General features: G+C 39.7%; 2 protein-coding genes across 7 annotated transcripts in view; both read right to left on the bottom strand.

The window, feature by feature from the left end:
* The window catches only part of gtf2ird1 (GTF2I repeat domain containing 1), a 47076-nt gene extending 42897 nt beyond the window's left edge, over window positions 1–4179 (bottom strand). For 3 of the 5 annotated variants that reach the window (XM_030068416.1, XM_030068419.1, XM_030068420.1), the window contains exon 1: window positions 3885–4178. The gene's annotated coding sequence lies outside the window, so the exon portion shown is untranslated. Of the gene's footprint in view, window positions 1–3299; window positions 3597–3884 lie in introns of those variants that run through there. The other 2 variants (XM_030068418.1, XM_030068417.1) reach the window with 2 other exon arrangements.
* Window positions 4180–6266: 2087 nt separating this feature from the next.
* clip2 (CAP-GLY domain containing linker protein 2) overlaps window positions 6267–26338 on the bottom strand; it is a 52171-nt gene continuing 32099 nt past the window's right edge. The window contains exons 7-18 of one of the 2 annotated variants that reach the window (XM_030069447.1): window positions 25909–26012; window positions 24568–24628; window positions 22363–22467; window positions 17039–17422; window positions 15825–16406; window positions 15611–15668; window positions 14615–14698; window positions 12390–12546; window positions 10572–10731; window positions 9289–9477; window positions 8575–8634; window positions 6267–8461 (exon numbers count right to left, since the gene is read on the bottom strand). In XM_030069447.1, coding sequence (XP_029925307.1) covers window positions 8450–8461; window positions 8575–8634; window positions 9289–9477; window positions 10572–10731; window positions 12390–12546; window positions 14615–14698; window positions 15611–15668; window positions 15825–16406; window positions 17039–17422; window positions 22363–22467; window positions 24568–24628; window positions 25909–26012 — 1956 coding nt within the window. In that variant the 3' untranslated portion in view covers window positions 6267–8449. The remainder of the gene's footprint in view (window positions 8462–8574; window positions 8635–9288; window positions 9478–10571; window positions 10732–12389; window positions 12547–14614; window positions 14699–15610; window positions 15669–15824; window positions 16407–17038; window positions 17423–22362; window positions 22468–24567; window positions 24629–25908; window positions 26013–26338) is intronic. The other variant, XM_030069446.1, reaches the window with a different exon arrangement.

The following is a 26338-nucleotide window of genomic DNA, read 5'->3' as shown; positions in this document are numbered from 1 at the left end:
AGCTGAGGTTTAGAGAAATCTGTTGAGAGAAGAGTGTAACACTGATGTTTTGATGTTTGCTGCCACCTCATACAGTCACATAGTCAGTGTTTAAGGCTTGTTTTTCTTCCAAAAAGTGAAAAAATCTGCCAGTGGGATGAGATCATCCCACTTGTTTCCAACATTAATCAACTTGTTTCCAGAATATTCTTCAATCAAGTGTCATTTTCTTGATCCTAGTGGGCTGATCTGCCTTGTTTTTCAACATATTTATAGTTGTTCCCAGAAAAACTCCTGAAACAAGTGAAACTGCATTGGAAACAAGTGGGATTACCTCATCCTACTGGCAGATTTTTTTCACAGGCTTTAAGAAGAAAGAAAAAAAATTGAATGAGACTATATGGCTTGTTAAGATGGGCGATATTTTAATGTGCTGCCTCAAGACAATTCTATTGATTAATCCTCCTTCAATTTTATATTATAAAAGGCCTTCAAATTCACTAGAGAACAGTAAAACTGAGACTGTGGTGCAAAAATTTTCCCAGCGGGGCCACGCTCCCTGGACTGCCTAGCTGGCGACTTTCCACACCGAGCTGGCTGCACCCCTGAGAAAAACACTGCTAAATACTGACAAGTGTTCTTTTAAATCACTATTTTACTGTAATCAACTTTCAATATGTTTTAATCTAAAGCATGGCGCCAATGCAGTTTTTTGTTTTGCAGATGTACGGTGTGCATCTAATTTACACTTGTGAGTCATACACACTTGCATGACATTTGCACGGTATTTGCAGTACAGCAATGCAAGATGATATATTTTCATTGTATTTATAGTTTTTGCTATGTGGAAAATTTCCAGCTTTGTGTGTGTGTGTGTGTGTGTGTGTGTGTGTGTGTGTGTGTGTGTGTGTTCGGCTGGTGGGGGATGGGATGATTTCTTGCCCTGATGTTCGGCATAGACACTGGCATTCTATAATCATATTAGCCAAACTTAATCAAGACCAGCTCTGCTGCTCCACACACACAATGATCCAATGAGGAGACCTGTGGAAAGGCTCTGTGTGTGTGTGTGTGTGTGCGTGTGTGTGTCTGTGTGTGTCAGGGTAAGGTAGCTCCAATGCCTGTTCTTTTGTATCAAGACAACGCCACACCATACTCCACCCAAAAATCTAGCAGCTTGATGTTATCTTGTTTGGCAGCCAGCGTACATACCACACCATAACATTTGATAATGACTTGTTAAGGCCTTTTGATAAGAGCTCTGTTTGGTAGAAGGAGACGACTGTGGGAACAGCAAGCAAACCAAATTTTATTTAAAGCACCAATCGATAGAATTTGAAACGTGACACTTCCACAATGCGTTTGTGGGTGCAGCGGCTAAACCTTTGAGAGACAAAAATGTTTTTGCTGGATGTTTTTTTTTTTTTTCTGCCATTACAACTAGATTTCCTAACAGAGGTACAATTGCGCTATTAGCTACGTATTTTGGTAACCACACTACAATGACAGTGAAAGACAGACTACCTAGCAGGTCACATCAGCAGATCTGCTCTTGACATTACACTGGTGAATTTTGTGGTTATCCTAATGCAGCACAACTAACTACTTTAGAAACAAGTTATCTGTCTATCTGGTTTGGCTTAGACGCTTCCCTTGTACCACAACTCAATCCTACACATTTTGCACCAAAGCATACCCTTGGACAAAAACAACACACATAGCCAACAATGGAACCTTATAATGTGTAAAAGCTCTTCTTACACCATGTTCTACCAGGGGCATGCTTGTAATGAGCAAGGCATCATTACCAGATTCTGAATCCTGAGAAACATTTGAAAAAAACAAAACAAACAAACAAACAAAAAAACCTTCAAATTGCAGAAAACAGAGAAGCTAGATTAATTCTTCGCTGTTCTTTCCATAAGATGTGCAAATGACTGTCATGGCAAATGTTATTTGGACTACCACTCCACAATTCTTGAAATAAAATTGTATTTACTGGTTAATGTCACAGGTATAACACTTGTAAAGTGAGCACGGGTCACTTGGTGGTGCAAGAAAAAGTTATTAAAACAAAAACTGACAAATTGCTTAAAGATACTGTGATTTTCCATCTTAGATTTTTTTTTTTTTGCTTTTTGTTGTTGCGTATCTGACAATTTCGTTTTGGTTTACACTGTAGGCAGGACTTGGCGATATATTATTATTGTATCATTATCTTGATATGAACATGCATGATATTAACAACTCAATAGGAAATGATATGGAACATATCAAACTTAAGGTTTGCCTAAGACAGATGGTCGGTTCTGATCAATAAATATTCTGTAAAGTAACTTAATTTTTTACATCAATTTAGTATTGTTATGCTATTTTTAGAGGAATGCTTAATTTCCACTGTTGTTAAACTCAAAAGTTCAAATAAGTGCAAACCCATAGTCATATCGTATATTGCATCGCTGGCAAAATATCTGACATAAATATCGATTTATGAGAATTTGTAGATATATTGCAGCCCATATTGCAGTTTACTGTTTTTGTAGATTTCTTTTTGTGTTATTGATAAAGTGGGTTTGTTTTTTTAGTTTGTTTTTGTCATTGCTGTTTTTGCATGGACTCCAGGGAGATGACTGCAAGCTAATGGGGATCCAAATAAGGAATAAAGAATAAAGAACATTACAAGGAATAAAGAAAAAAGAACATTGTGAGAAAACGAGAGCAGACAGGGACTGAGGGGCTGGGAGGAGAGCTTATGTCGCTGGGAGATAAATAAAGCCTTATTTTAGGAAGCAAACGCTGGCAGAGAAAAAAAAATCCACAGAGTGCACATCTTCTGAGTGTGGAGACGCATGATCCTGAAAAGCTGGACACAGGAGAAAAGAGCTGAGAAGCACGGGGCACGGAGACACGACTGCAATAAACACATGAATCCAAACATGTTAGTGTGGTGTGTATGATTCAGGGTGAATGCGCCCATTTGCAGATCCCCCCCCCCTTGCATCACCGTGGTGGATAAAGTGTGTCAGGCTGACTTTTATTCCGTCAGCTGTTTCCAAACTTTGCGCCTCGTCTGCTACAAATAGGAGTTCACTCACTTGACAGCCAAAACAGTGGAAAACAGCACACTAATGTGGCTTCACAAAGCATTATTATTTTTTTATTATTATTATTGGGAATACGGGTGAATTACCAGTCACTTTGCAGAAACGCTCGCCGGCTGCAGCCTGTTACTGGTTTGTTTAGTACGGGATTAGAATTAGGCAGCTGCCCCCTTTCGTTGCTTAAGTTATTAACAGTTTATTAAAGTGGCCTCTTCTAACCACAAGTGCCGGTTGTACACTGTGGAAGTGTTTTGCTGAACTTGAACAGTGTTGCTGCATCTTTCTTTACACCACAGACTGATAGCACTTCATTGAGCTAGCACAGCGCTAACGTTAGCCGCTAGCCAGCTTTGTTGCACTGGCTAACAGTTAAGACAGCCACCGCTAGCGATTACACTACCAACGGACGGGGGCTAAATTAGCTAGCAGACAAACGCTGTATTTCCAAACAAAAATATACACATTTACACAGCCTGTCGGTCCACTCGCAAGGTTAAAAGGGAGGAGCCCCCCTGGTGAAAGTCGCTAACACTGTTGTGCTGGTTAACGCTGCGTACTAGTTAACTAACGCGAGCTAATTAACCTACCATCGTTTACCTAACTAGCTAGCTTAAACTGGTTAGCTGTTTCGCGTTAGCCATCTTGCTAGCTAGCGTTAGCACTTCGCTTTCATCTCCTCCCCCAGTCCAGAATTAGGTTATAATCTGTAATTTGTAAACGTACAGCCGCAAAAAAGTCACCCAGCTCAACGAAGACACGCCGTTTGCCGGTCCACGAATATAAAAATAAACAGGGAAATCTTACCTTAATTAACGATTAAATATCCTTGTTGTTGCTGTCAATCCCGGAATAGGTTTATTCCCCCGTTTTAATCCATCAGAAACGCTTCACAATTCCCATCCGCGATGTAGCTGTGCCGTCTGGTCAAACATCGTAATCCGAAACATCACAATCTTAATTTCGATCGCCCGTTTTATTGTCTGTTATTTGTGTATTATTTCTCAGTTTCTTTCTCTTTTTTCCCTTAACAGAGCAGGGTGTCCCTTTCCCCTTTCTTTGTTCTGTAATCCAGTAAAATTGAAACTCATTCGCCTCCTGCTAATCCCAGCCCAACTCAACAACAGCATCTATTGGCTGCAATTTACATATAGGATTAACTGAGGAACCTCTGGAAAAACCCACAGGGAGGGAAAATGATCTGGGAAGGAAATATTCCTTGCAGTGTTTTGTTTCTTTTTACTTTTTTTTTTTTTTTTTTTTTTTTTTTTTGACATGACTGTTTTAAATCAAGGTCTGTCACTTGGCTGCAACTTCATTCAGCCAGTTTTGCATAAAAAAAACAAACAAACAAACAAACCATAAACCTAAAAAAAAAAAAAAAAAAAAAAAAAACAACAACAACAACGCTGAAACCAAATGAGTAGAGACAATATTTACCCCAGATCGCCATAATATTCCTATAGTATTCCAATGGCGTCCTATAATGTGTGTATGGTCCTCAACAGTTCAGTTTATTGTACCTTATGCTATTTTTATCTTGCTTATCACTACTTACAGTGTATCTACAGCAGAGTTTATGAATGGTGAGTTTATAATGATTATATCCTGATGTATGGTAGTTTATATATATATATATATATATATATATATATATATATATTATCATAGTTTTTTTTTTCTTTTTCTGTGGTATGTGTAAATGCCTCTAGAATTTATTACATGATCACTATTTGTTCTTTTTCTCTAGGATGTGACCTCTACCCTATATTAAGCAGACATAAATTGTGAACTATTTTAGTCAATCACATGAGCCGGGCCATAACTGTCGTGGCATATCTTTGCATGGGATTCTGGTAGCTGCTATTCATTTTGGCCACACAGATAGATAGTAAACCTATTACACATTATAGAAGCACACTATCACACCAAAACCATAAACTTTAATATCCTGTAGGTGCATCGCAAGAATATATGATAGTGTTAACATTGATTGAGGACAGAAAAATACCATAAAGTGGGATGACCTTCACTGTCAGCTCACTATCTGGCACCACAGACACTATACATCCCTATAGGAACATTATGTTGATTAAATCAAAGGGGCAGTGTTAGATTAATGACTAATGAGTTATCCACTGCATTATTCTGTAACATGATTACCTTGTCATGTTTGTACATATTTGCCTCCAAATGAACAAATATAGTAAATTGCTGAATTTGTGTTTACACTGCACACCCAACAATGATCTGTAATATAAAGTTTATTACAGATCAGTGGAATTGAACTGTTTCACCGTCATCATCTACAATCTTTATCAATCATTATTTTCACCATGTGCAAATATTATATTTGCTCCCAGCATTTCACATCAATGCATTTTTTTTTCTTTCTTCAAAATATCTGAGTGATGAAATATGATCACCTCTTTATTATAATGTACGAGATCGATCTTTTCTGTAACAGTTGACATCACAAACACTGACACATAAAAACACTAGAAAAATTCCATTTTCATAGGTAACCAGCAGTTAATCCCACATCTTTAAATTGACCAATCATTGTTGAATGGGGGTTATATTCTATCAGATTGGTGAAACTGCATGAGGCTGTTTGTATTATGGGAGTAAATGGGAAACATAATTACTAGCAATCTGTGACCACTGGCAAAAAAGTGGAATGTGTGTATCAGCCCTGAAAGTTGACAAGACCAATGTAAAAATGTAATATTTTTGGCAGAGAGAAATTTAATTGTAACTGAGGGAACAACTTATGAATGTTTCAACTTAACCGACAGGAATTTGGCCCTTTCACCTCAGGAAATCACTGAATCACCTTTCAAGTGGCAGGTTAAAAATGCAACGTTCCTCCGCCAAAATAAAGGAGAGACGGTGTCAAATCAATTAATAGCTAATGTTTGACTACAATATCTGCAAAACGGGTTTTCTCGGTTCCAAGTGTCGCTGTTAAGGCAGTTGGGGAACGGGCAGATGGCCAGACCATTAGATGAATTTGCCTCATTTTAAATTCTGTAAGAATCGTACCACCAAGCTCTTTAATGCACCACTGTGGATTCTCTGTGTAGAAGTCAATCTAATCATGGTGCTTTGTCTCAAAAAAAAAAAAAAAAAAAAAACAGACACAAGCTGTGAAACAGAGTGCGAAAAAAAACACCACAAGTCCTTGCCCACATTGTTAATATTTAATGACTCAATCTCTGAAATCATTGCAGCAATAATCCAAAGGGTATGAATCCTCCAGCTGAAAAGGCCATGTACGATATCCAATGGAAAATTTAGGGTTTATCTTAGCTCACCAGGGCCTGCCCTACACTTTTTGCTCCAGTAACATCACTCCAAGCTATACTTCCATACCACTCACCTCTGTGTAATGTCTCCCCTAAAGCAACAGTAACCTACCGACTACAGTTAGAGTTTCCTAGTTCAGCTGATAAATGGATAAAACAATATTTGGAAGACTTACGGTATAAATTCTGTATGATTTCATAACCTATTTGCAAATGAAATCCAGATGTTGTCAGCCCGCGGGAAGGAGGAGTGGAACATCCATTGTTTGGGTTTAGCTCCTGTAACAGCCCTTAAGTAGCCCTACATCAGAAAAGGTCAAAGTCATCCAAGAACATTTTGATGCAGCTGCTTTCAGCATCAAACAGGGCTGCTAAGACGTACCATACATGGTTAATACTAGCGTGTGGATGAGTCTTTTTGATCGGATACACAGTCCACAGTAAATAAAATAATTGATCATTACTGGTAGGATAAGAGGTGCAATGGTACAGAGTTGGACTGACTGAGTTTAAGAGAATACATAAGTCTGGAATAATTCACTATATTCATTCTACAGACACAACATCAGTCTCAGCTGAATTCAGTAGGCCTCCCGGTTTCATTAATATCAATAATTAGTCTTAGTCCAATGATATGGAGTGGCTTAAAGGATTGCTCTGACTTTTCGAGAGTTTGGACGATAGGCACCCTCGCCTAATATGTCACGAGAGGATTGGCACCGAAATCATCTGTGTCACCTTTAGATAAAGAAAGCTGAACGTCACTTACTGTCTTACTGGTGACAAATGAACATTGATAGGGACGCGGTCCGGCAAGCGCAGCCCTGCCTGTTCTGATTTTGTCTGGTTTGCATGCTAACACTTCATCATAATGTGTGTTGGGTGATTGTTGGCAGCTGGCACTACCCTAAAAAACAAATAAAAACTTGTAGCAGCTCCACAACCAGATGGTTTGTTATTTTTAAGTCGGGCTTGTTTAAAGGTTTGGTAAAAGAGACATAAAACTGTACAAAAGCCCCTTTTCTCCATGACACTTTGAGCTCAACGGCTAATGTTTTTAGCACTGTTGTTATCTGACTTCAATAATGATGAAGACTCAGGACTGCCAGATGTTTAACTGATGACTGGATCATATCGATGTCGCCCCTATGTAGTTTTCTCATCGTTACTGTGTTGAGCTGAGAACCTCCGTTCTCTTGATGTAGTCTGGGGGTCATTTTAAAGTCGTGTCTCCATAGTAAAACTCTGATGAAATGCCTACATCAGAATTACGTGTAGGCTTTTTCTGCTTTTTCTGACGTTCAGCTGGTTCCGATCTTAGATCTACAGCCTACCTGGGGCCAAGTTTGGATTACTGTTATACTTTGGATAATGCTTCTCGCATGCAATTGCTTAACAAACTTTAAGCTAGACGTCAGCAAGCACACTGGACACAACTATCTACTGAAGACAGAGATCGTTTGGGTGCCAATATTCTTGTCACATATTTGGTCAGGTGACCAGTGGGCCAAACCTGCCCCAAAAAGCCAGTGTCGTCCTTTAAGAGTTGCTCTTAACTTCACTGGCCAAGACAGCTCACCTAAAGAGGAGGATTATTACAAAGCAGAGTAGCAAAGTAAAAGCAATAAATAAAACAAACGAGGCAACTGAGACCCAATTCTTCAGTTCTTCGTGTAGTCGTCCACCGGTCGTTTTGATCTCTGGGTCAATATTCAGAATTGTCAATAAGTTCCCGGCAACTGTCGGTTCAAGCTCTCTAACTATCGTAAAGCGTCAGAAGTTGCCATATGTTCTCAATGGTTGTACCGATAATAACTCTTCACCTTGATGTCCCAGTCTCAGTCTGTATTTTATAGTACTTTGAGCTGTCTTTATGATTGGCTAATAGGTGTTTTCTGCAACACATAAATTCACTTGAGATAGAGAATCGTCGTTTTGGTATTAACTGTAAACTGAAAATTTCTTCAGGAGTCCATCGCAGCATTAGCCGGAATGTTATACTGGCTTTTCCTTTTAAGATGTACCTCTGCCTGTCCTAGTTTAAGCTTCTCTCTTCTTCCCGTATCAGTGTTGTTCCTGGAGGACCACAAAAACAGAATTATTTCGCAGCACTGAATGGCAATTAATAGACATTACCAGTTAAATAATGGTGCAAAAATTCTGATGTATTATAAAAAGGGAATACGAACATCTTGAGTACTGTCTGACTCCTGCTGATGAATTCCATTGGCTGAATTTGCACCATGCACCTGCAAAGAGTACATTAGATTAGATCAGATTTACCTATACGGATAATTCAAAATTCAAAAGCAGCGTCCAAACATCAGTGCATCTCGGTTACTGCTGACTCAAAGTCAAAAACTACCTTTCCGTGTCTATCAGCTTCCTTTACACCTGGTGTTCATCAGTGGCTGGATTGTGTTTATAGCTGGCTTAGATTTGCACCTAACATCAACATCATCTGTTCCCCATGTGCAGCCTTGTTTGCACCTGGTTTTAACATTCGTCTCGGTGATGTGAGCACAGGTGGACAGCCGAGACACATCGTCATTCACACCTGTCTTTATCATTAAAGTTTGGTCACTTCATTCACTACGTCCTTTTACACTACAAATGATTCATGAAATACGGTTCAGTGATTTCCACCTGTATTTAGCGCTGTCCACTTGTGATCTGATAACATGTGCTAAAACCAAGTCTAAAGACGTCCTACAAGTATCTCTGCAGGTGGTTTGAGTGATCACATTTTTTAAAGCATTTCGAGTGAATTTACACCTGGGTTTAGTGTTTTTGCAGTGTCTGACTACACTCCAATCACCTGCAATGCCAGGTGGAAATGGAATCACAGAGCAAGAGTAATGTTGTTTTCGTTTTATTTTGTTTATTTATTTATTTATTTTTACCGGGCTTTTATCCGGATGTTTGCGCATGGCCTCGACCAGCTGGTCGACTTGTTGGTTGTGTTCCAGTGCGTTCCTCAGGGCATCCTCGGTGCTGAGCAGCCGCTGGCGCAGCCGGTTCACCTCCGAGTCCAGGGCTGACGGGTCCAGCATGGAGTACCGCCGGTGGTCTGGGGAAGACCGCTCCCGACCCTGAACGCACACAAGAGCAGGGCAACAAAATTATTGTCTGATGTTTAATCGTTCGAATCAAGCCATATGTGGATCACATCTAACAAATCCAATAATTATGCCTCATTCACAATTAAGCCGTATATTTTCATATCCAATTTCCGCTCGGGGATTATTTCAGTTTCAGCAGAGCCCATAATGAAAGGCAAACTTCATATTAACATAAACTGAGAGGTGGATAACAAAGCAGTGACAACATTCTCGTGCACACCAAAAATCCCTTCATATTCAGGTTACTCAAGTACTCAGTTTATGAGCTGGTGTATGTGAATGATATATCCTGTTTAAATTAACCTTGAAATAGTGCTGGGGGATATACTGATATATCAATATCGTGATATGACATCAACTGTAACTTTGTAGATCCTAATATTGTGATAATGCAAATGTGTTTTGGCCACAGTTGTCTGTACTAATACACATTTTTCACAGCAGGCATTTTGACATGAAACAGCAGGTAAACACTGGTGTTACTGATGACATTAATGAAAGCTCTGATCCATTTAGATGTAACTAGTAATAGCCTGCTCACTTGGCAAACTAAATGATTATCCAGAGGAGAAAGATAGGAGGCTTTAACAATAACAGTTTTACTTTAGATATGATATTTCTGTGGGATGAGTCATCAACGCAAAGAAAATTCAAGGTTCAGCATTACGTAAGCAGGTGACAACAACAAACAGAATGGAAACAGTGAAAGAAGCTTCAGAAAAATTGGCAGTCATTGATAAATTCCCATAAACTTTGATCATCAGGCATCTGTATGGAGCAGATTAGCAATATAGTTGCAGTTTCTTTTAAGTGTTTCACAGTGTTTTCTTGCAGTGAGCAACAAGGTCTACGAGTGTGAATGGCTTGTGAGAGTTGTGTCTACACACCGCTTGCTGTTAATGGGAGCTAATGCAGCTACTTTTTATAGAATTACACCACTAGCATTACATTATCAGCACAAAATACTGTTGAGACAGCGTTTTCCCCTATATACAGAATAGTGTGAATAGAACCTGTGGATGTGAAGCAGTGTGTGTGAGGACATTCAAGTCATTCCTTCTCACCAGCAGCAGCAGTTTTTCTCGCAGGGTTTTGATGTCATCCTGGAGTTTCTGCTCCTTGATCCTCCACTCGGCTTTGTGCACCTCTCGGCCCAGGTCCCGCTCCATGTCCCGCGAATGGCGATGGGAATCCAGGAGCAACACCCTCAGCTCATTCAGACTCCTGGCATAAAAAGGACAATAGAGAAAATGAGACTCAGCTACGAGGAAACGATAACGATAAACCCCTCATATGCACAAAACTATTTTCTCTTTGACTTATTGCATGCCCTCTAAAAGCCACCATTAGCGTGTTTTTTTTTTTTTTTAACCACATGAAATGCTAGTAATTCGCTTTACTGCATTATCTTGTCAAACTCCTGAGATGAAAATATGCAAAAAAGGTCAAAGATGACTAAAAACCATCCTTGAGAACATTAAGTGGGTTGTTTTCCAAAAAGGATGTCAGAGTTGCAAGCACCAGCAGAAAACACAGTTGAAGTGACATTTAAGGAAGCTAATGATACTACTGTCTAATAAAACTAACTCAATGTAAGACATCAGATGATTTCTTTTGTATGGGTGCTATGCACTTTAGTATGTTTGAATTTATTATTGTGCTGGAAGAGTAGGAAAAGAGTGTGTGTCTGTTTTTAACATGCTCTATTTTATGATTTTGTAACCTTGTAATGGTGCGCTATCTTGGCCAGGTCTCCTTCGAAAAAGAGAGATCCTGGTTAAATAAAGGTAAAACAAATACAAAATAAAAATAAAAGTAAGGTTTGGTTCACTTTCAATGCTGTGCAGCACTGGCTATGTAATAATATGAAAAATGCACCTAATGCAAGACATAAGCTGTAAGACAGGCGCTGGAATTAGGCTGATTTGTAGAGTAACTACAAAACTATGGCAAAATTGTGTTGTCTGAATGTATCTGGGCTTTCGGGAACACAGCCAGATGCTCAAGCCTCTGTGTCCCTGCACAGCCCTTAAGACAACTTTGGCTTTTTCTTTTAACGTGTGGGAAAATGTTGAACCGCGGCCAGATCTGGCAGCTTAAGCTCAGGCAATGAAAGTTACTGGTGTGTGAGCCAGGCACAAGCTACTGCAGTGTTTGAGAGGTGTGTGCTGTGGAAAGCCAACAACATTCTTCACTGGTCACCAACTAAGAGGGCAGTTTGAGCTGATGCTCCCCGGGCGCCGCTTTAGAGTATCTACGCTCAGAAAGGGTAACATGCGGGGACTCATTCATCGCCATGGCAATTAGGTGCACAGAGAAAAGTATGTTATGCATGTACAGGAATGCTGCATTCTGCATAAGTGAGTTGTTGTGCACTGCGGTGCCGGCTGGAGAGGAAAATATCATTCTTGTTTACTGTGGCTGTCTTTGATAGCGCTGCACCTCTTTGTGCAGCGTGCAAGCAATGCAGTCGGCAGCAAGATGAAGTGACATGCCACAGCGAAGCCAGATCTTAAAATGGCTATGCGCTGATGGAAACATTTTATTTTTCACAATAAGTGATACGGACGTTGCAATAACTTCTCACAAAAGTGGTTTCAGTCCCAGTCAATTAGGTATTTGTCATATTTTTAGAACTACAAAATAGCAATGAAAAGTTGGAAATTCTTTGAATAAGTCTGTCTGTGTAAAAAACATATCTACAGTGTCTGCATTCCAACAGTGTGCCAACCATAAACAAATGACCATAAACAAATTGCTGTTTTTTTCCCCCCTCCAACGCTACCATGTGTGGTGGTATCATTTTTCATCCTTGTTACCCAATAAGAGCGCTGAGGCAGATTAGAAAATCAATACAGGGCTCTGTCTCCACGTCCAATTACCGTTCTTTCTTCAGCAGTTCCTGACTGATGATGACCAGCTGCCCAGAGGCATCATGGGACTTCCTGGTCATGGATTCCAGATCTGCCTCCACACGCATCTTCTCCTTGGTGAGGCTTTCTGCTTTCTTTTCCCCTGAGCGAACTTTACCCTCCAACGCTGGTGTGAGAATGAAAGGTGATATTTTTAATGTGACGTTTAATTAAATAATTATTTTGCAGCAAACTCAGAAGTCACCTGATAATATTAATCCAGCAGCTCAAATCAACCTCAGTAATGTCTTAAATTTTGGGAGGCTGGCAGATCGTCCACTCAGCATCATTATGTTTTACATCCAGGTTACAAGTAGAGATCCTTCATCTTCTTCATGTTGTCCTTGGGAATTACGGACAAGTTCCATTACAGGATCTAAACCACTAAAAGGTACGCAGTTCAAATTTAATCATGAACTCCCGCCTTGTTCTTCATCACTTTAACAAGTTTTTATAATCTGTCATATCCTGTGTGTAATTTTCTCTGATGAGATCTTTGCCACATGAATTACGATGGTGACAACGGGCTCTTAATTCTGATTCTTTGCTGCTTATGCTGAGTTCTACCAGCATATTTCATCATTTGTCCTGCTGCTTCTGAGATGTAAGTCACATCTACTCTTTCTTTTTCCAAGGTCATTAAAGCAAAACTTTGGATTACATAGTTAACTGGGTGTGATATGAGTTCACATGGTGGTGAAATTTGCTGCTGTGTGCTCCCCTGGGCTGCTAATCCACAATGCTGTATTCGTGTCTTTACAGTAGGGCAAAACAGCTCCCAAAATAACACTTGAGTGCATAAACAAATGAGCACTCAGAGTGGATGTCCCAATATAAAAAACAACAAATCCTGGTACCCATTTTTTGAGAAAATTAAACATCTCTTTTCTTGTTATTTTCCTTTTTGAATTGGAAAGTAGATCCACCGGCTAGTGCCTGCAGGAAACTTCAGCACAGAAACAAACGACCTGATAGTACTTTGACAAATAATTGTAATTACATGAAAAAAATGGGTACCGGGACTTGTTGTACTTTGTACTTTGTTTGTGTTTGTTTATGTACTTGAAGTGTTATTTTGGGAGCTGTCTTGCCACACTATGGAAGTGAATGGAGAGATATAGATGCACGTATACAGAGTATTGGGCATTAGCAGATCAGGGAAGCACAGAGAAACTAATGAGGATATTGCACCACCAGGTGGACTCATATATAATGCCCAGTTTACTATACAACCCAACACTCAGTTCACTTCAGTTTTGCTTTATGCCTGGAAACTATTCAAACTGCATTTGAAATTTCACAGAAATACACAAAATAGAAAATGGGACTTAGAAATAGAGTAGTAAAACTTTGTGTGTCTCATTTTGCTCAATGTATTTCTCCTCTGCATTTCCTACAATCCAATTTTCATTGTGTGTCAGTGGGAGTATTTGAAGTACATTTAGTTTTTCAGTCCTTTTGATGTGCTGGGAGGTATGTTTTTCAGAGGACAGCTGCTCAACATACAGTTTTTCCCGCTGATGATCAAAGAGTAAATATGACTGTAATGAGCACGATCCGCTGCACGGTGTAGAGAGTGATCAGTGGAAAGGGAGTGAAGCCGGCAGTCTTTCAGTCCCCACACACAGAGACACTGCGTAAATGTACAGAGCACTGAGAGGACAAAGTTGATCAAGTGACGCTAATGACGCTCAGTACCCAACTACACATTAACAAAATGACAGTCTGGACAGTGAGAGGTCTGCCGTAATTAAAAAAAAAATGCTGATAGGCAGCCAAGGCTATGGCCAGCTAGGAAGCTCATGAAACGATGAAAAATGTGCACAGCAAACATAATTTTCACAGAAGAACATTACTAAGAATTATGAATGCTCCCACACACTCATATCTTCCTAATACATTATTTTGTCAACGTTCCAGTATGAAATCTGTCTTGATGACCTGACAAATGTCTTGGTAAAGGTTTTATACCGAAACACTGAAAAAATAAGAATTTAGCTGAGATGAGAAGCACTATGAAACCCAAACTGTCTCTTATGACTGCAGTTTGTGTATTCTTAAAGTTCTTCTGCTGCTTTCATCACAGGTCGCGGAAAAGTGTCGGAGGAAAAAGACGGAGCGGACACTGAAGCGGCCCACTGAGCTGGAAAAGGCCACTGAACGCTCTCAGAAACGCCGCTGTAAAAGACATTTACCAGTGATCTGTGATTTGAGGGCGTCCACCTGTGCCGTGAGAGTAGAGACCTCTTTTTCCCTTTTCAACAGCTTCTCCATTGTCTCTGAAGAAGAGCAAAGACAACCGCAGTTAGCGTCTTTAAACTTTAAAAACAGTATCTGTCAAGGTTACTGCGACCACTAAAAGATGCAGGTCTGTAATAATGCACACATAAACACAAACTCCCTCCATCCCTCCCAGGCTACAACGCCCCAGAGCTAGAGACCCAATTCTCTCTAAGAGAACATTTGTGGGATCAAGAAATCAGTTGAACTTAAAATTGACACAGGAATAGGAGAAAACAAAAGGCAGAGCAGTACATATCTGCCAAGTCCTACAAGCCCATAACAGATCTATTCATATCTTAACAAATAGAGCACAATCTGCATTTAAACATAGAAATGTCTTGATAAAGGTTTAACAGAATTACTAGAATCGTTTTTCTTTGGCTATTATATTTTAGCTAAGAAATACAACTATTTTGAGCCTTTACGTTTACATATAGAGGTGCGTACATCAGAGGGTGGAATTAACAAACAAATACATCGTGATTACATATGGAACGATTAAATATAATTTTGTTTTTGTGGCCCCAAGTCACATTCTGAACATACAGAACAAACTGCTGTATATGAATGTTAGACTTATTTAAGAACTTATTTAAGAACCATTTTTCTTTTTTGAAATGATTTAATTTGGGTTTGTCGATCTCAATTTGAGTCAATTCTATGAATAAACATGCAAAATTGAAAGAATATGACAGTATACCACAATGTTTTTTTTTTTTTTTTAAAGATTCAATGCGCTTTATATCGATTCAGGCCCAAATCAGGGCAATTAATTCTAATTCTTTAGCAGCTGAATTTACAGAATATATAACCAATGTACCAATGCAATGAATAAATTGTTACACCAATAACAAATATGTAATTTGGGTGAAAATGCAGCAAATGGTAAACTAAGTAAACTTTGATACCTTCAATATTCTGTTTTAGCTTCATCTTTTCATCTGAAATTTCATTGTCTTCTATCACCTAAAAAAGGAAAAATGTATTAAGGGAATTGAAATGGAACTGAAGCAAAGAATGATATTAATTAGACATGATATTGATCACTAGTGCAACGTTAACAGAGATAACAGATGATTAAGTGGTTAGCTGTTTGCCTCAAGAAAGAATCCAGGCACTCACATTTGCATCATGGGATGTGTAGCGGTCTGCCTGGATGGCCTGGAGCCGGTTTGTTGTCACCCTCAGCTTCTCCTCCAGGTTCTGGATCTCCTCTCTGCTCTCTGCCTGGGCTTTCTGCAGAGCCTGGTAGTCTGTCATCTTCTTCTCGGAAAGTTGCAGCCTCTCTCTCAGCTCCTCCATGGCTTTGTCCTGCTCCACCTGAAGCTTCTCCGACTCCGCCAACCTCTGCTCTGCTTTCTGCAGCTTCTCGGTGGTCTCCTGCAGCTCCAGGGCCTGTTTGCAGCTTTTCGCTTCGGCCTGGCCCCTCCAGGTCTGGCTGCCCTCGGCCAGTTGGTCTTTGGCCTCCTGAAGGCGAGTGCACAGGTCCTCGCGTTCCTTGGTCAGAATAGCTGCCTCGATCTTGTGTTTGGCCTTCAGGTTCTCCACCTCCAGCTGGTGCTCCATCTTCAGGCTCTCCAGGATGGTTCTCAGCTCCTGGGGGTCCTGCTCCTGGCCTGCTGGAGCGGCTCGGTCACCACTCAGTGAGGCTTTCAGTTCTTCCAAGGAACGCTGGTGGTCGCTGACTAAAGTGTCCAATTTAGCCTGGAAAGACGGAAACCATCTACACTCAAACATGTAAACCGGAGTTACACCAATAACTGAAACAAATACCGGCCTTTCATTAAAATTGTTCAAAATTGTTTATTGTTATGTCAGTGTCTTCAATGTCTGATATTCTGATATGATGCAGTTTGATTTATTGCACAAATGATTAATACTAGTCATTTGATTAGTACTGATAGTTTAGTACCAGTAGTGTTGTCTATTAAGATAAACCTAAATCCCAACTGATCCAAAAGTGGCCTTCTGACTGAATGCCACATCTGTATCTATGAAATTTCCTATTCTTTTTTCTTATTTTGATAACCCTGGCTTGCAGAGGAAGATTTTGTGAAGAAATATTTGTGGTGAACACTGAATATTTTAGTGTTTCTTTTTTTTGCCATCAAAATTTAAAATACATTTAAAAGATTGATAAATGTACCAGTATCTGGCAACTTAAATCCAAAACAGGACTATAGGCCAACAAAAACATATATTGGCCGCCTGAGATTACATATTCACACACAGAAAATTCAGAGAGCACCAGTGAAATGACGCCTCTATCTTGGATGAAGCCAACAGTTTTGTATTCGACAGATCACATCTGGATCAAATGCAACATAATGGGGTACCTTCCAGGTGTCCATCATCTCCATGTTCTCTTTGGTGGCCTGTTGGACTTTCTGCTTCAGCTCACTGATCTCCTGGCTCTGTTTCTCCACCACAGTCTTGAGCGAGTCCACCTCCTGCTGACTTGTCGCTAGGGCCGCCTCGTACTTCTCCTTCAGCTCGCTGCTCTCCTTGTAGTGCTCGCGGCCGGCTGTCAGCAGCTGCTCTCGGAGGAGGAGGGTCTCCTGCTGGGGGCCCGACTCAGGAGCAGCATCGCCGTCGCTGGCTTGCTGCGAGTTGTGGTCGGGACCTCGGAGCTGAGCCTGAAGGGTGTCGATCTCGGCTCGCCTGAGCCTCAGCTCCTCCTCCAGCTGCATGATGCGACTCTGCTCTTCCACTGTGGTTTGCTGATGAAAGAGAAATGACATCCATCATTCCTGTCACAGGTTTCCTCATTATTGCCGTTGCTGTGAGATGTCAGCCTTCCAAATGAATGACCTTATTATTGTAACAGGTGAAAGAGCTCCTGCAACAGAATGATGTCATTCCAAAGAAAAGGTGACATCGACAAGGCATCGCGCACAATGATTGAGTGTTTATGTGCGGCAATTAGGCCTCAGGAAACAACAGAATCACAAGCACTAAAGGCGGGCCTGTAAATGATTCAGCATTCAAAAGGGAAAGCCCCGCAGTTCGGGGAGCTCCTTGCAGGTTAAGGACTGGAAGTGAACAGGTCCAGTGCACAGTCACTAAGTATCTGGACAGCGGCACATTGTTCAGTGTTTTGGCTTCTTACTGTTGTCTTTACTTTGGATACGAGACGCTACAATGACTGACAACTGAGTCCAGACAGGGTGTGATCGTATCAGACTTTTTTTCATGGTCTCCCTATTCCACTGCACAAAAGAGAAGTTGGATGGATTATACGCTTATTTTCAATAGATAGGCATTTTACATGTCTCCTCAAAAACTCGTCTAATCCTATCATTTTTTTTAAAAGTCTATAACCCATACTTTTGAAATGCTATCGCCACATTGATCTTTCCAGTTTTTTGTCCATTTCAGTACATCTCTATGAGAAATTACTAATGCACAATGCTTGACTCTAGATTATTCCAAGGCATTTTGGATTATATGGTTGACAGTTGCAGCTACACAAAGGTTAAAAAAGGTCTTAATTACCATAAGTATCCATTAATCAACTGAGATACTTCGCTATTCATTTTCCTAATAGTTTCCATGGGAAAATTTATGGGGATTAACAACCACTTATATTTGATTTAGAAAGATATGTAGCATTGGTAAGTTATTCATATCTTTAATCTCTATCTCATTAACTGGTTTGGAGGCTGAATATGAACTTTAAGTCCTATTCGTTTAGCCAGCTATGCATTTCATAATGCCTCTGAATAGTTTTTAGCCAGCCACAGAAGCTCAAGTTCACCTTCCTTTTCCTTAAATAAGGTTTACCCACCTTCTCCGATGACTGTAAATTTTTAAAATCTAAAAAGCACGGCATACGTTGTAGTTAAAACAATGGCATATGAAAATAAAATAATAATCAGTCCAAATATAATTGGGCATCTTAAAAAGGGGGACCATGAAAATAAAACCTTTGATTGTTAAAAGCTTAGTTTGGATTTGTGGACTGTTTGCAGGTCTGGCTGATAAATTCCAGCTAGCCCTCTCTTCTAGCAAGCCAAAGCTATTTTTTTGGGGGACAGTCAATGTATTGACAGCACTAGGGGTGAGCAATTCACAAGAGCAAGGATCAAACTGTCCAAACAAAGCCCTATATTGCTCATCTTGCTTGCCTCTTATTAAAACGGCTAATCTGCACTTGAGTACTGCAGTTTTTGTGTCAGTTCACATCAAAAGTGATAACAGTAAGAAGCTCGAGGATCAAACATTGTGACGCCGTCCAAATATTTGTACAGCTCACTGTATGTGCAAAGAAGTGGAAGATGAGAGGATAGGACAGCCATTCTCTGATTGTCTAGAAGCAGCCAAGCAAATACAATAAAGCCAACAGCAAATCTCATGACACAGTGGCACTACATACAGAAATCTGCAAACACTCTACACACAATGTATCTATTCCATTACAATAAAATAAAGATTGAGGAAGAAGGTCTGTTGCACAGGGCACAGATGTTAATTTCAACCACATGGGCAAACGATCTACAAGAAAAAACAATCTACTCCTCAGGAATGCTAGTTGATTGATATCAAGGAAAGAGCCTGAGTGGCATTCAGATTACAGCACAACACAGGAGTAAAAGATAGTCTATGCAAAGTGAATATCCTTGACAGCATCTGAAGTCAATCTGAAGTCAAGAATTTAGATAGCTTAGCAGAGGATCAAAGCCAAAACAAGATCAAATCTTTTTCACCTTGGTTCTCTTACCCAACCTCAAGGACACTGCATCATGTGTGCATCTTCCCTGTTGGCGAAAGCAGACCTTACTGCATAAAGGAATCCAACATTTTAAAGCATTCTGATGCCTTAAAATCGGTAGAACGAGTCTGCACAGTACCAACAGGTATTGATTTTGGTTACCCTTGTCTCATTACTGAGGAGGGTTTCTCTCTGAGGCGTAGCACCGCATGTGCAAGTGGTGTGAGAGGACATATTTTGGTCCTTTGCTGGCTCTATAGTCAACCAACAGTGGTCAATAGACATTGCCATCTCGATTCATCTTAAAACTATTAACGTCAAACCTGCAGGTACAAACCTAAAAACCGAAAAAAGCAATCAATACTTGGTTACATTCCCTTTTCAGTGATTAATAATGCATATCTGTTTACTTTCCCATGCAGTGGGTAGTAATGGGAGATGTGCCCAGCAATACAATCCCTAAAGTTAATCTAATATGATCGGGTGTTACTATTGTCCTGGCATCTGATATCTGCAACTGGCATCTGATCCAGTGTCCCAACATTTGAACGAAAAAAAAAAAAAAAAAAAAACATAATCTGTACAAGAAATAATACTAGTTAGTGCAACAAAAGAGAGGTGAAAAGCTCGGGCAGCCTTTTCTGTTAGATCTGGATGCAAATGTGTCAGGGGCCCTTCAGGGCCTCGAGGGCCAGGAGCATCATCACTACGAGGAGGGCTGTCGTCGAGCCGATAAAATCAGTCTCCATATTTTACGTTTTTAGCATTTCCACTAGTGTTTAATCAACAATCAATCATCAATAGTTTGATTTTAGTAGGTGAGATTTGTGCCACCAGCTGAACTTTAATTACGTGCTCTGACTTTGCATGTGATCAGTAAAATTAAATGTCAGCAGCTAGACGGCTCTTAAGGTGTTGCTGCAGTTTAATAGTTTTGACCTGACGTTTTTTTTTTTGTTTTGTTTTGTTTTGCTTGGAATGCCAAAGTTCAACTTTAGTAATTAAAAACACATATTTCAAATTCAGATGTCTGGTGGCACAAATCCCTATAACCTGTAGCCCCTGACAGCATCCAGGATTTGATTTTTAAAATTTTTTAAATTTACATTAAATTATGTATTTGTGTTTATAAGTGTAAAAGAACAGCATACATAATGTCAGCACGCACACACACACATCCCACAGTGCAAAATACATTTATCATACTTTTGTGACATGCTTCAAAATACATAAAAAACTGTCTCTCAAGTAGATTTTCATTTCCAGTCTCCTCTGGAAGCTAAGGAGACTGGAAATACAGTTTGCAAGTATATCCCAAATGTATTTCAAACTCATATCGTAAACAAGGACATATAGGTAGATTTTGGCCAGGTTTTGTGTTTGGTGAAACTTTTGCCTTTCATGTGACATGCTGTGATTTTCCCGCATGGGGCCTGTCATCATCAGCTCTCCTGACGGCACGACACATCTGACAGCCAAGCCAAAGAAGCACAGAGGCTGCAGTCCAAGCCTCCCACCTGAATCTCACCAGCAGCAACTCTGCTAAAAAACCTTTTCTTACTTTTGTCGCCTAAAGATAAACAACACATTTTTTTTTTTTATCTTGCCATTTTCCTTGTAATTTGGAGCCTTGATGCTAGCCATTTCCAGTTGAGTTAGAGATGCACTGATAGGGTGTGTGATATTGGGACTGGCCCCGATCCAGCTCTCAAGTCTGTCGATCGGCAACTGAGGCTTTTATGATACTTTAACGATGTGCTTTGGCATGACATGAAAGATTTCCAGCTGAAGGAAAATGTTTCCTGACATGTAAAACGCTGCTGTTTGTGAAGTTCACAGGCGCAGCGACTTTATTCAGAGCAGACTTGGTTAAGCAGGCTAAATGATATTCTGTTTTATTAAGGCTGACCTACGGCGCTGTTCACTTATTCTGCTGCTTTTATCTGAATACGATGTTTGATCACCTGTTCTGAAAGAAACAGTTTGTACCTGTCAGCCTAGACTCAGTCAGACGTCCATCAAAAAGCTGCTTGTCCAGCGTAAACAAACAGGTGTCTCCTCCTCAAGCCTGTTATATAATCAATTTTCTATTATATTAGAATTATTATCTCTTTTTTTTTTGAGGATGGTTCTACAATGGTCCTTCTCCTGGGTTTAAAAGGGTGAAAGTCTTTTTTTTTTTTTTTTTTTGGAAATGTTTTATTTCACCCACTTAACAAAATTCACTTTATTTCTTTTTGTTTTTACTTTTTTAATCTATTTTATTTCTTTTTGGGTAGGGTGCTAGTGGTGGTAATTTTCTTGGAAATTTTTCAAATATTGTTTTGGTAGTTTTTTATGGTAACTTTGCTAATATTGTGTTTTTTTTTTGTTTTGTTTTGTTTTTTTTGCAATTATTTAATTTTCTTCATTATTTTTTTAAACTCGTTTCTTGCTTATTTTGGGGTCATTTCTTGCCAATTTGCTCATTGCCTCTTTTCTAATGTTTTTGAATTTATGTAGTTTTATGGCAACTTTGCTAATATTAAGATTTTTTGCAATTATTAGTTTTCAGATTTAAAAAAAAAAAAAACAGGTTTCTTGCTTATTTTGGGGTAATTTCTTGCCAATTTTCTCATCATCCTTTTTTAATTTTAGGTTTCAAATGGTTAATTAAATGAAATAAATGTAACTGATGCACTTGTTGCAACTGTCTTGGATCAACATTAGGTGGCTTTACTGATTGTAAATCAACTTCTCTTCCTCATAAAATATTTGCCACTTGTATCAGTTGTGAGAAAGCGGCATCAGTGCATCTCTAACTTGCGCAGATGTAAGCTTGGACACCAAAGACAGGTGGAGCGTGACTGAGGCTTGTGCAGCCGTGAGTCCCACTGCTACCAGCGAAAAGCAGACAGGTGGAGAACCGCACAGAACAGTGGCCACAGGCAAAGGGCTCGTGGTTTTTACCCTCTTCTTCTCTAATTCTTTCTGAAGCGCCTCTGCTCTCGACTTTTCGAGGAGCAGACTCTGCTCAAGCTGACGAATATGGGCATGTTCCAATTTCGTCTGAGTCTACAGAGAGAGAGAGAGAGAGAGGGAGAAACAGAGAGAGAAAGGGAGACAGAGGGGGGAAAAAAGGACACAGTGGTAGAAGAGGAGAAAAACAAGACTCACAGGGCGAGAGGCCCGTACGGACTGAAGGGAAGAGATACAGATCATGAAAGCAGTCAACAGATTATGAAAGGGCAGCTTTGTAGACAGCAGCACTGAAAATAGTAAGACACGGCATCTCCCAGACTTCAAGGAAAACTGAGTTGATCACATGATGGCGAGCTGGGAGGAGGTGGGGGCTGCAGATTTAGGTCAGACGTCCCCTCAGCCGTTACATTTTTGGGCTGTCGCTTATCTCCAGTGGTGATATTGGGATTGAACTTGCAAAGAAAATGTATTTTACAGCCCAACAAATGGACAGACAGATATAGATTAACACTTTAATGTTTTTTTTTTTTCCATGACCAATTGGTGGATCACATTTTCACACTTCTTGAAAACTCTGGCAAAATCATTCTGGAAAAGTCACCACAAAAAAAAAGAGGCAAAAATGATTAGCAATAAAAGAAAGAAAGAAAGAAAGAAAGACATTTTTAAATCCCTTACAATTACAAAATTATTAGAAAATTAGAAAAAAAAATTGCCAAAACTATTAAAAAATACAAGAAAACTGTATTTAAAATTATTTCAATTACATATTTTAAATTAAATTACTAGAAAATTGTAGAAATTACCCCAAAAAACAAAATAGTTTGTTTTCTTATTCCTAATGACCCCGGTCACCTATTTAAAAAAGTGCAGAAATCATTTTTTGTTTGTTATTTCATCGTGTTAACAATACATAAATTAATAGTTAAAGGTAGATATGCTGAAGTACAGTTATAACTTCATATAACTTAGTTTTTACTGCAATTGAAATATATTGTAATATTTGTTCTCATGCAGGAACATGACTTGTCTGTTAATAATTTAATAAAGTTTCGCATGAGTCTTTTATGCGCTATTATGATGATGACAAAATGTTTGGCCAACCTGGATGAGCGTGGATGGATTTATTTTTAACAGAGTGATGTTTCCAGCCCTGTCACTTCCTGTTGTGCACACAAGCAGGGCAGCGGTGATTTTCTGATAGCAGCTCTGACAAACCCCCATTCAGAGCCAGGCTTTGCTATTAGATATCCTTTTAATTGCACTTTAAGCGTGTCTTATCCTATTAGGCATTAAGCCTATTGTCTTTTTATCCTCTTTCATGCGTCAATATGGCTTCCACGCAGTGATGGAACATTATGCTAGGATATTATAAAGTTAGGCAACACTTAGGCACAAAGCTGGGAGGAGACAGATTTGCATATACAGGATGGAGCTTTTATGTTTTACAAAAGCACTTTCAAATAGTAGTGGTGTGTCGTTTGCAGGAGGTGCCCAGGCTCCACACATCATCAGTTATTTATCGAATGTTAGAGATTTGGTCGCTACATTTTTTTTTTTTTTTTGAATAATTAATTTTAGCACATCATGTGTAATTATGAATTTGTTTCGGCATGTTGCCATTTGGAGTAGGAGTGCAGCAAAATGTGAATATGCTATTTTCCAACCCTTAGCAGGCGCGTTTTAGCCTTTTAGGAATAGCCCTCTAAATTAAAAGGGAGATAGAGGGAGGTGTTTTTAACTTCTGGGGATTTAAGAGAACATCTAAAAAAGGGAGAATCGATTAAATTCAGGGTTTGTATTAAATCTCTAATCCCCTTCAGAATATGGTCTAGTGAATATGTTAATGTACACACTCTCAAGTCAAACTTTATGTGGAAAGATGTAAGCAGCTTTTGTGCACACACCGCCCACCCACCCACACACACACACACACCATTAATACATCTTGCCCAGGGTGTGAGTTACTCTGCTGCTGTTGTGCGGTCAGACAGCACAGAGAACCGTCTCCTGTGCCACAGTGTAACGTCCTCAGGGTCCGTGATGTTTAAGGGTACACAGAGTATCAATATTTGGCAGGCTTTCACACATTTCTGTTGCTAAGGCATTACACACAGCCTTTGTAGACTCAAAGAGACAGCCCATACATTTTTTTCACAGTGAGTGAGGATATTGTTATGCGCTGATAAATACCTCCAGGTCTCCTTTGGTGATGGATTCCTCCTCCACTCTGAACTGGAGGTCCTCCACCTTCCTGCAGGAACAAAATTACACAGGATGTGACACAGAGGAGGAAAACATCAAGAGAGCATGGACTTGCAAGCGAGCAGCATTTCAGTGCCTCTGAAAATCACCAAACGGCGAGCGGTGACTCTGACAGGTGTGGCCACTTGCAGAGCGGTGCAGGATTTCATGTAGTAATGGCATTTAATTGAAGTGTGTTTATTGACTGCATATTAAAAGAGGGGAGTGCAAATACACATTCAAGGTTTTAGTGCACAACTGTTAAGAAAGGGCGTCAATATGCGCAAAAAAATAATGCTGATTTTCTGGGAATGTGGAAGCGCCGCAAAGTGGAGCCTGTTTTCTTCAGCGCCCATGTTAACCGATCAGGAATATGCGAAGCGATATTTCAGTGTCTAGTCTATTTTCTCTGCACACTGCAAGCAAATTTCTGAAAAAAACTGAAAACATGCTATATATGGTCAAGTTTCATTTCTCCTGATTTTCTCTCGTATTTTGATCAAATTTCAAAATCTGCCCATCATCCGCTGTATTTGTATTTGTAAATAGTAACACCAAAAAACTCAGCTGCTGGTAGTGAATGGCAAACAGGATACATTCAAAAATACAGTCTGCATGGTGACCTTATTGACAGTTTTCCCCTGAAAATGCTTTTTTCTGTCACAGGCAAACAATTTGTGAACAATAACCAATAAAAATCGGTGAATGTTTGCGCCTGCAGACAATAACAAGCTGAGCGAGCCATGTTTTCATGGACTCTTATGGAGAACACTTTTACACACGGCTGGGACGAACACAAATGGCTCATTACTTTGAGATTTCGACGCAGATTTGAAAATCGGTTAATCCCACATGACCCCAGTATTGGCTAGATAGAGATTAGTCTGAGCACTGAAACTGCAGTGAGCGCCATTACTGTTCATTAAATAAACAAAATCCAATATTATTATGCTACATTCACACAGTTATGTAGCTCTTGAAAATGCTGTGTTTGGCAGTGACATAAAGCACATTTGGATTGCACACCACACCAGCAGACCAGAGACACACTGACTTTGTTGTCCCGATCCTTGATTAACAGTAAAAGACTAGAGAATTTAACTTTTAGTGAATGCCCACAATAATAATAATAATAAAAAAAAAACTAACAAGAGTAACAAAAGTGTTTTGTTTTCAGTTTGACTTTAACAGAAGTGGTGCACTGATTCTGCGTGTATGTGTGTAAACACACGGAATGTAAAAAAAAAAAAGAAGCATGAGTGACAGCACGGATATTGCCTGCGATATTACCTTTTCTCTTCTTCGAGCTGATTGGCCAGTTCCACCTTGTCTTTCTGTGTGTTGGCCAGCACAGTTTTGACTTGCTGGAGGGTGTTCTCATTCTCCGATACATACTGTGATCACAAATGATAAAAAGGTATCTGTTTTAGAAGATACGAGCGGCAGTAAACTGTTGCATTCAGTGACTGGCACTTTAACAGAATGGCTTACACTTTAACTAAAATGCATGCAGCACAACATGCGTATAAACGTGGATTAATGGCCATGTTTACATGCATAAATGCCCTGATAACCTTTTAACATGAATGCATGACCCCCTGTGATTGTCACTATAAATGACCCCCTAAACAGAATCACCCCATCTCCTCATTTGGAGCAGAGGAAAGAAGTCATAAGCCCAGCGCTAGAGATTTTAACGTTAGCCCTTAATCTATAATCC

This window comes from Myripristis murdjan, chromosome 14 (genome assembly GCF_902150065.1).
Source record: "Myripristis murdjan chromosome 14, fMyrMur1.1, whole genome shotgun sequence".
NCBI classification, from domain to species: domain Eukaryota; kingdom Metazoa; phylum Chordata; class Actinopteri; order Holocentriformes; family Holocentridae; genus Myripristis; species Myripristis murdjan.
The sequence above is the reverse complement of the archived record's forward strand: the minus strand, read 5'-3'. Positions and strand labels throughout refer to the sequence as shown.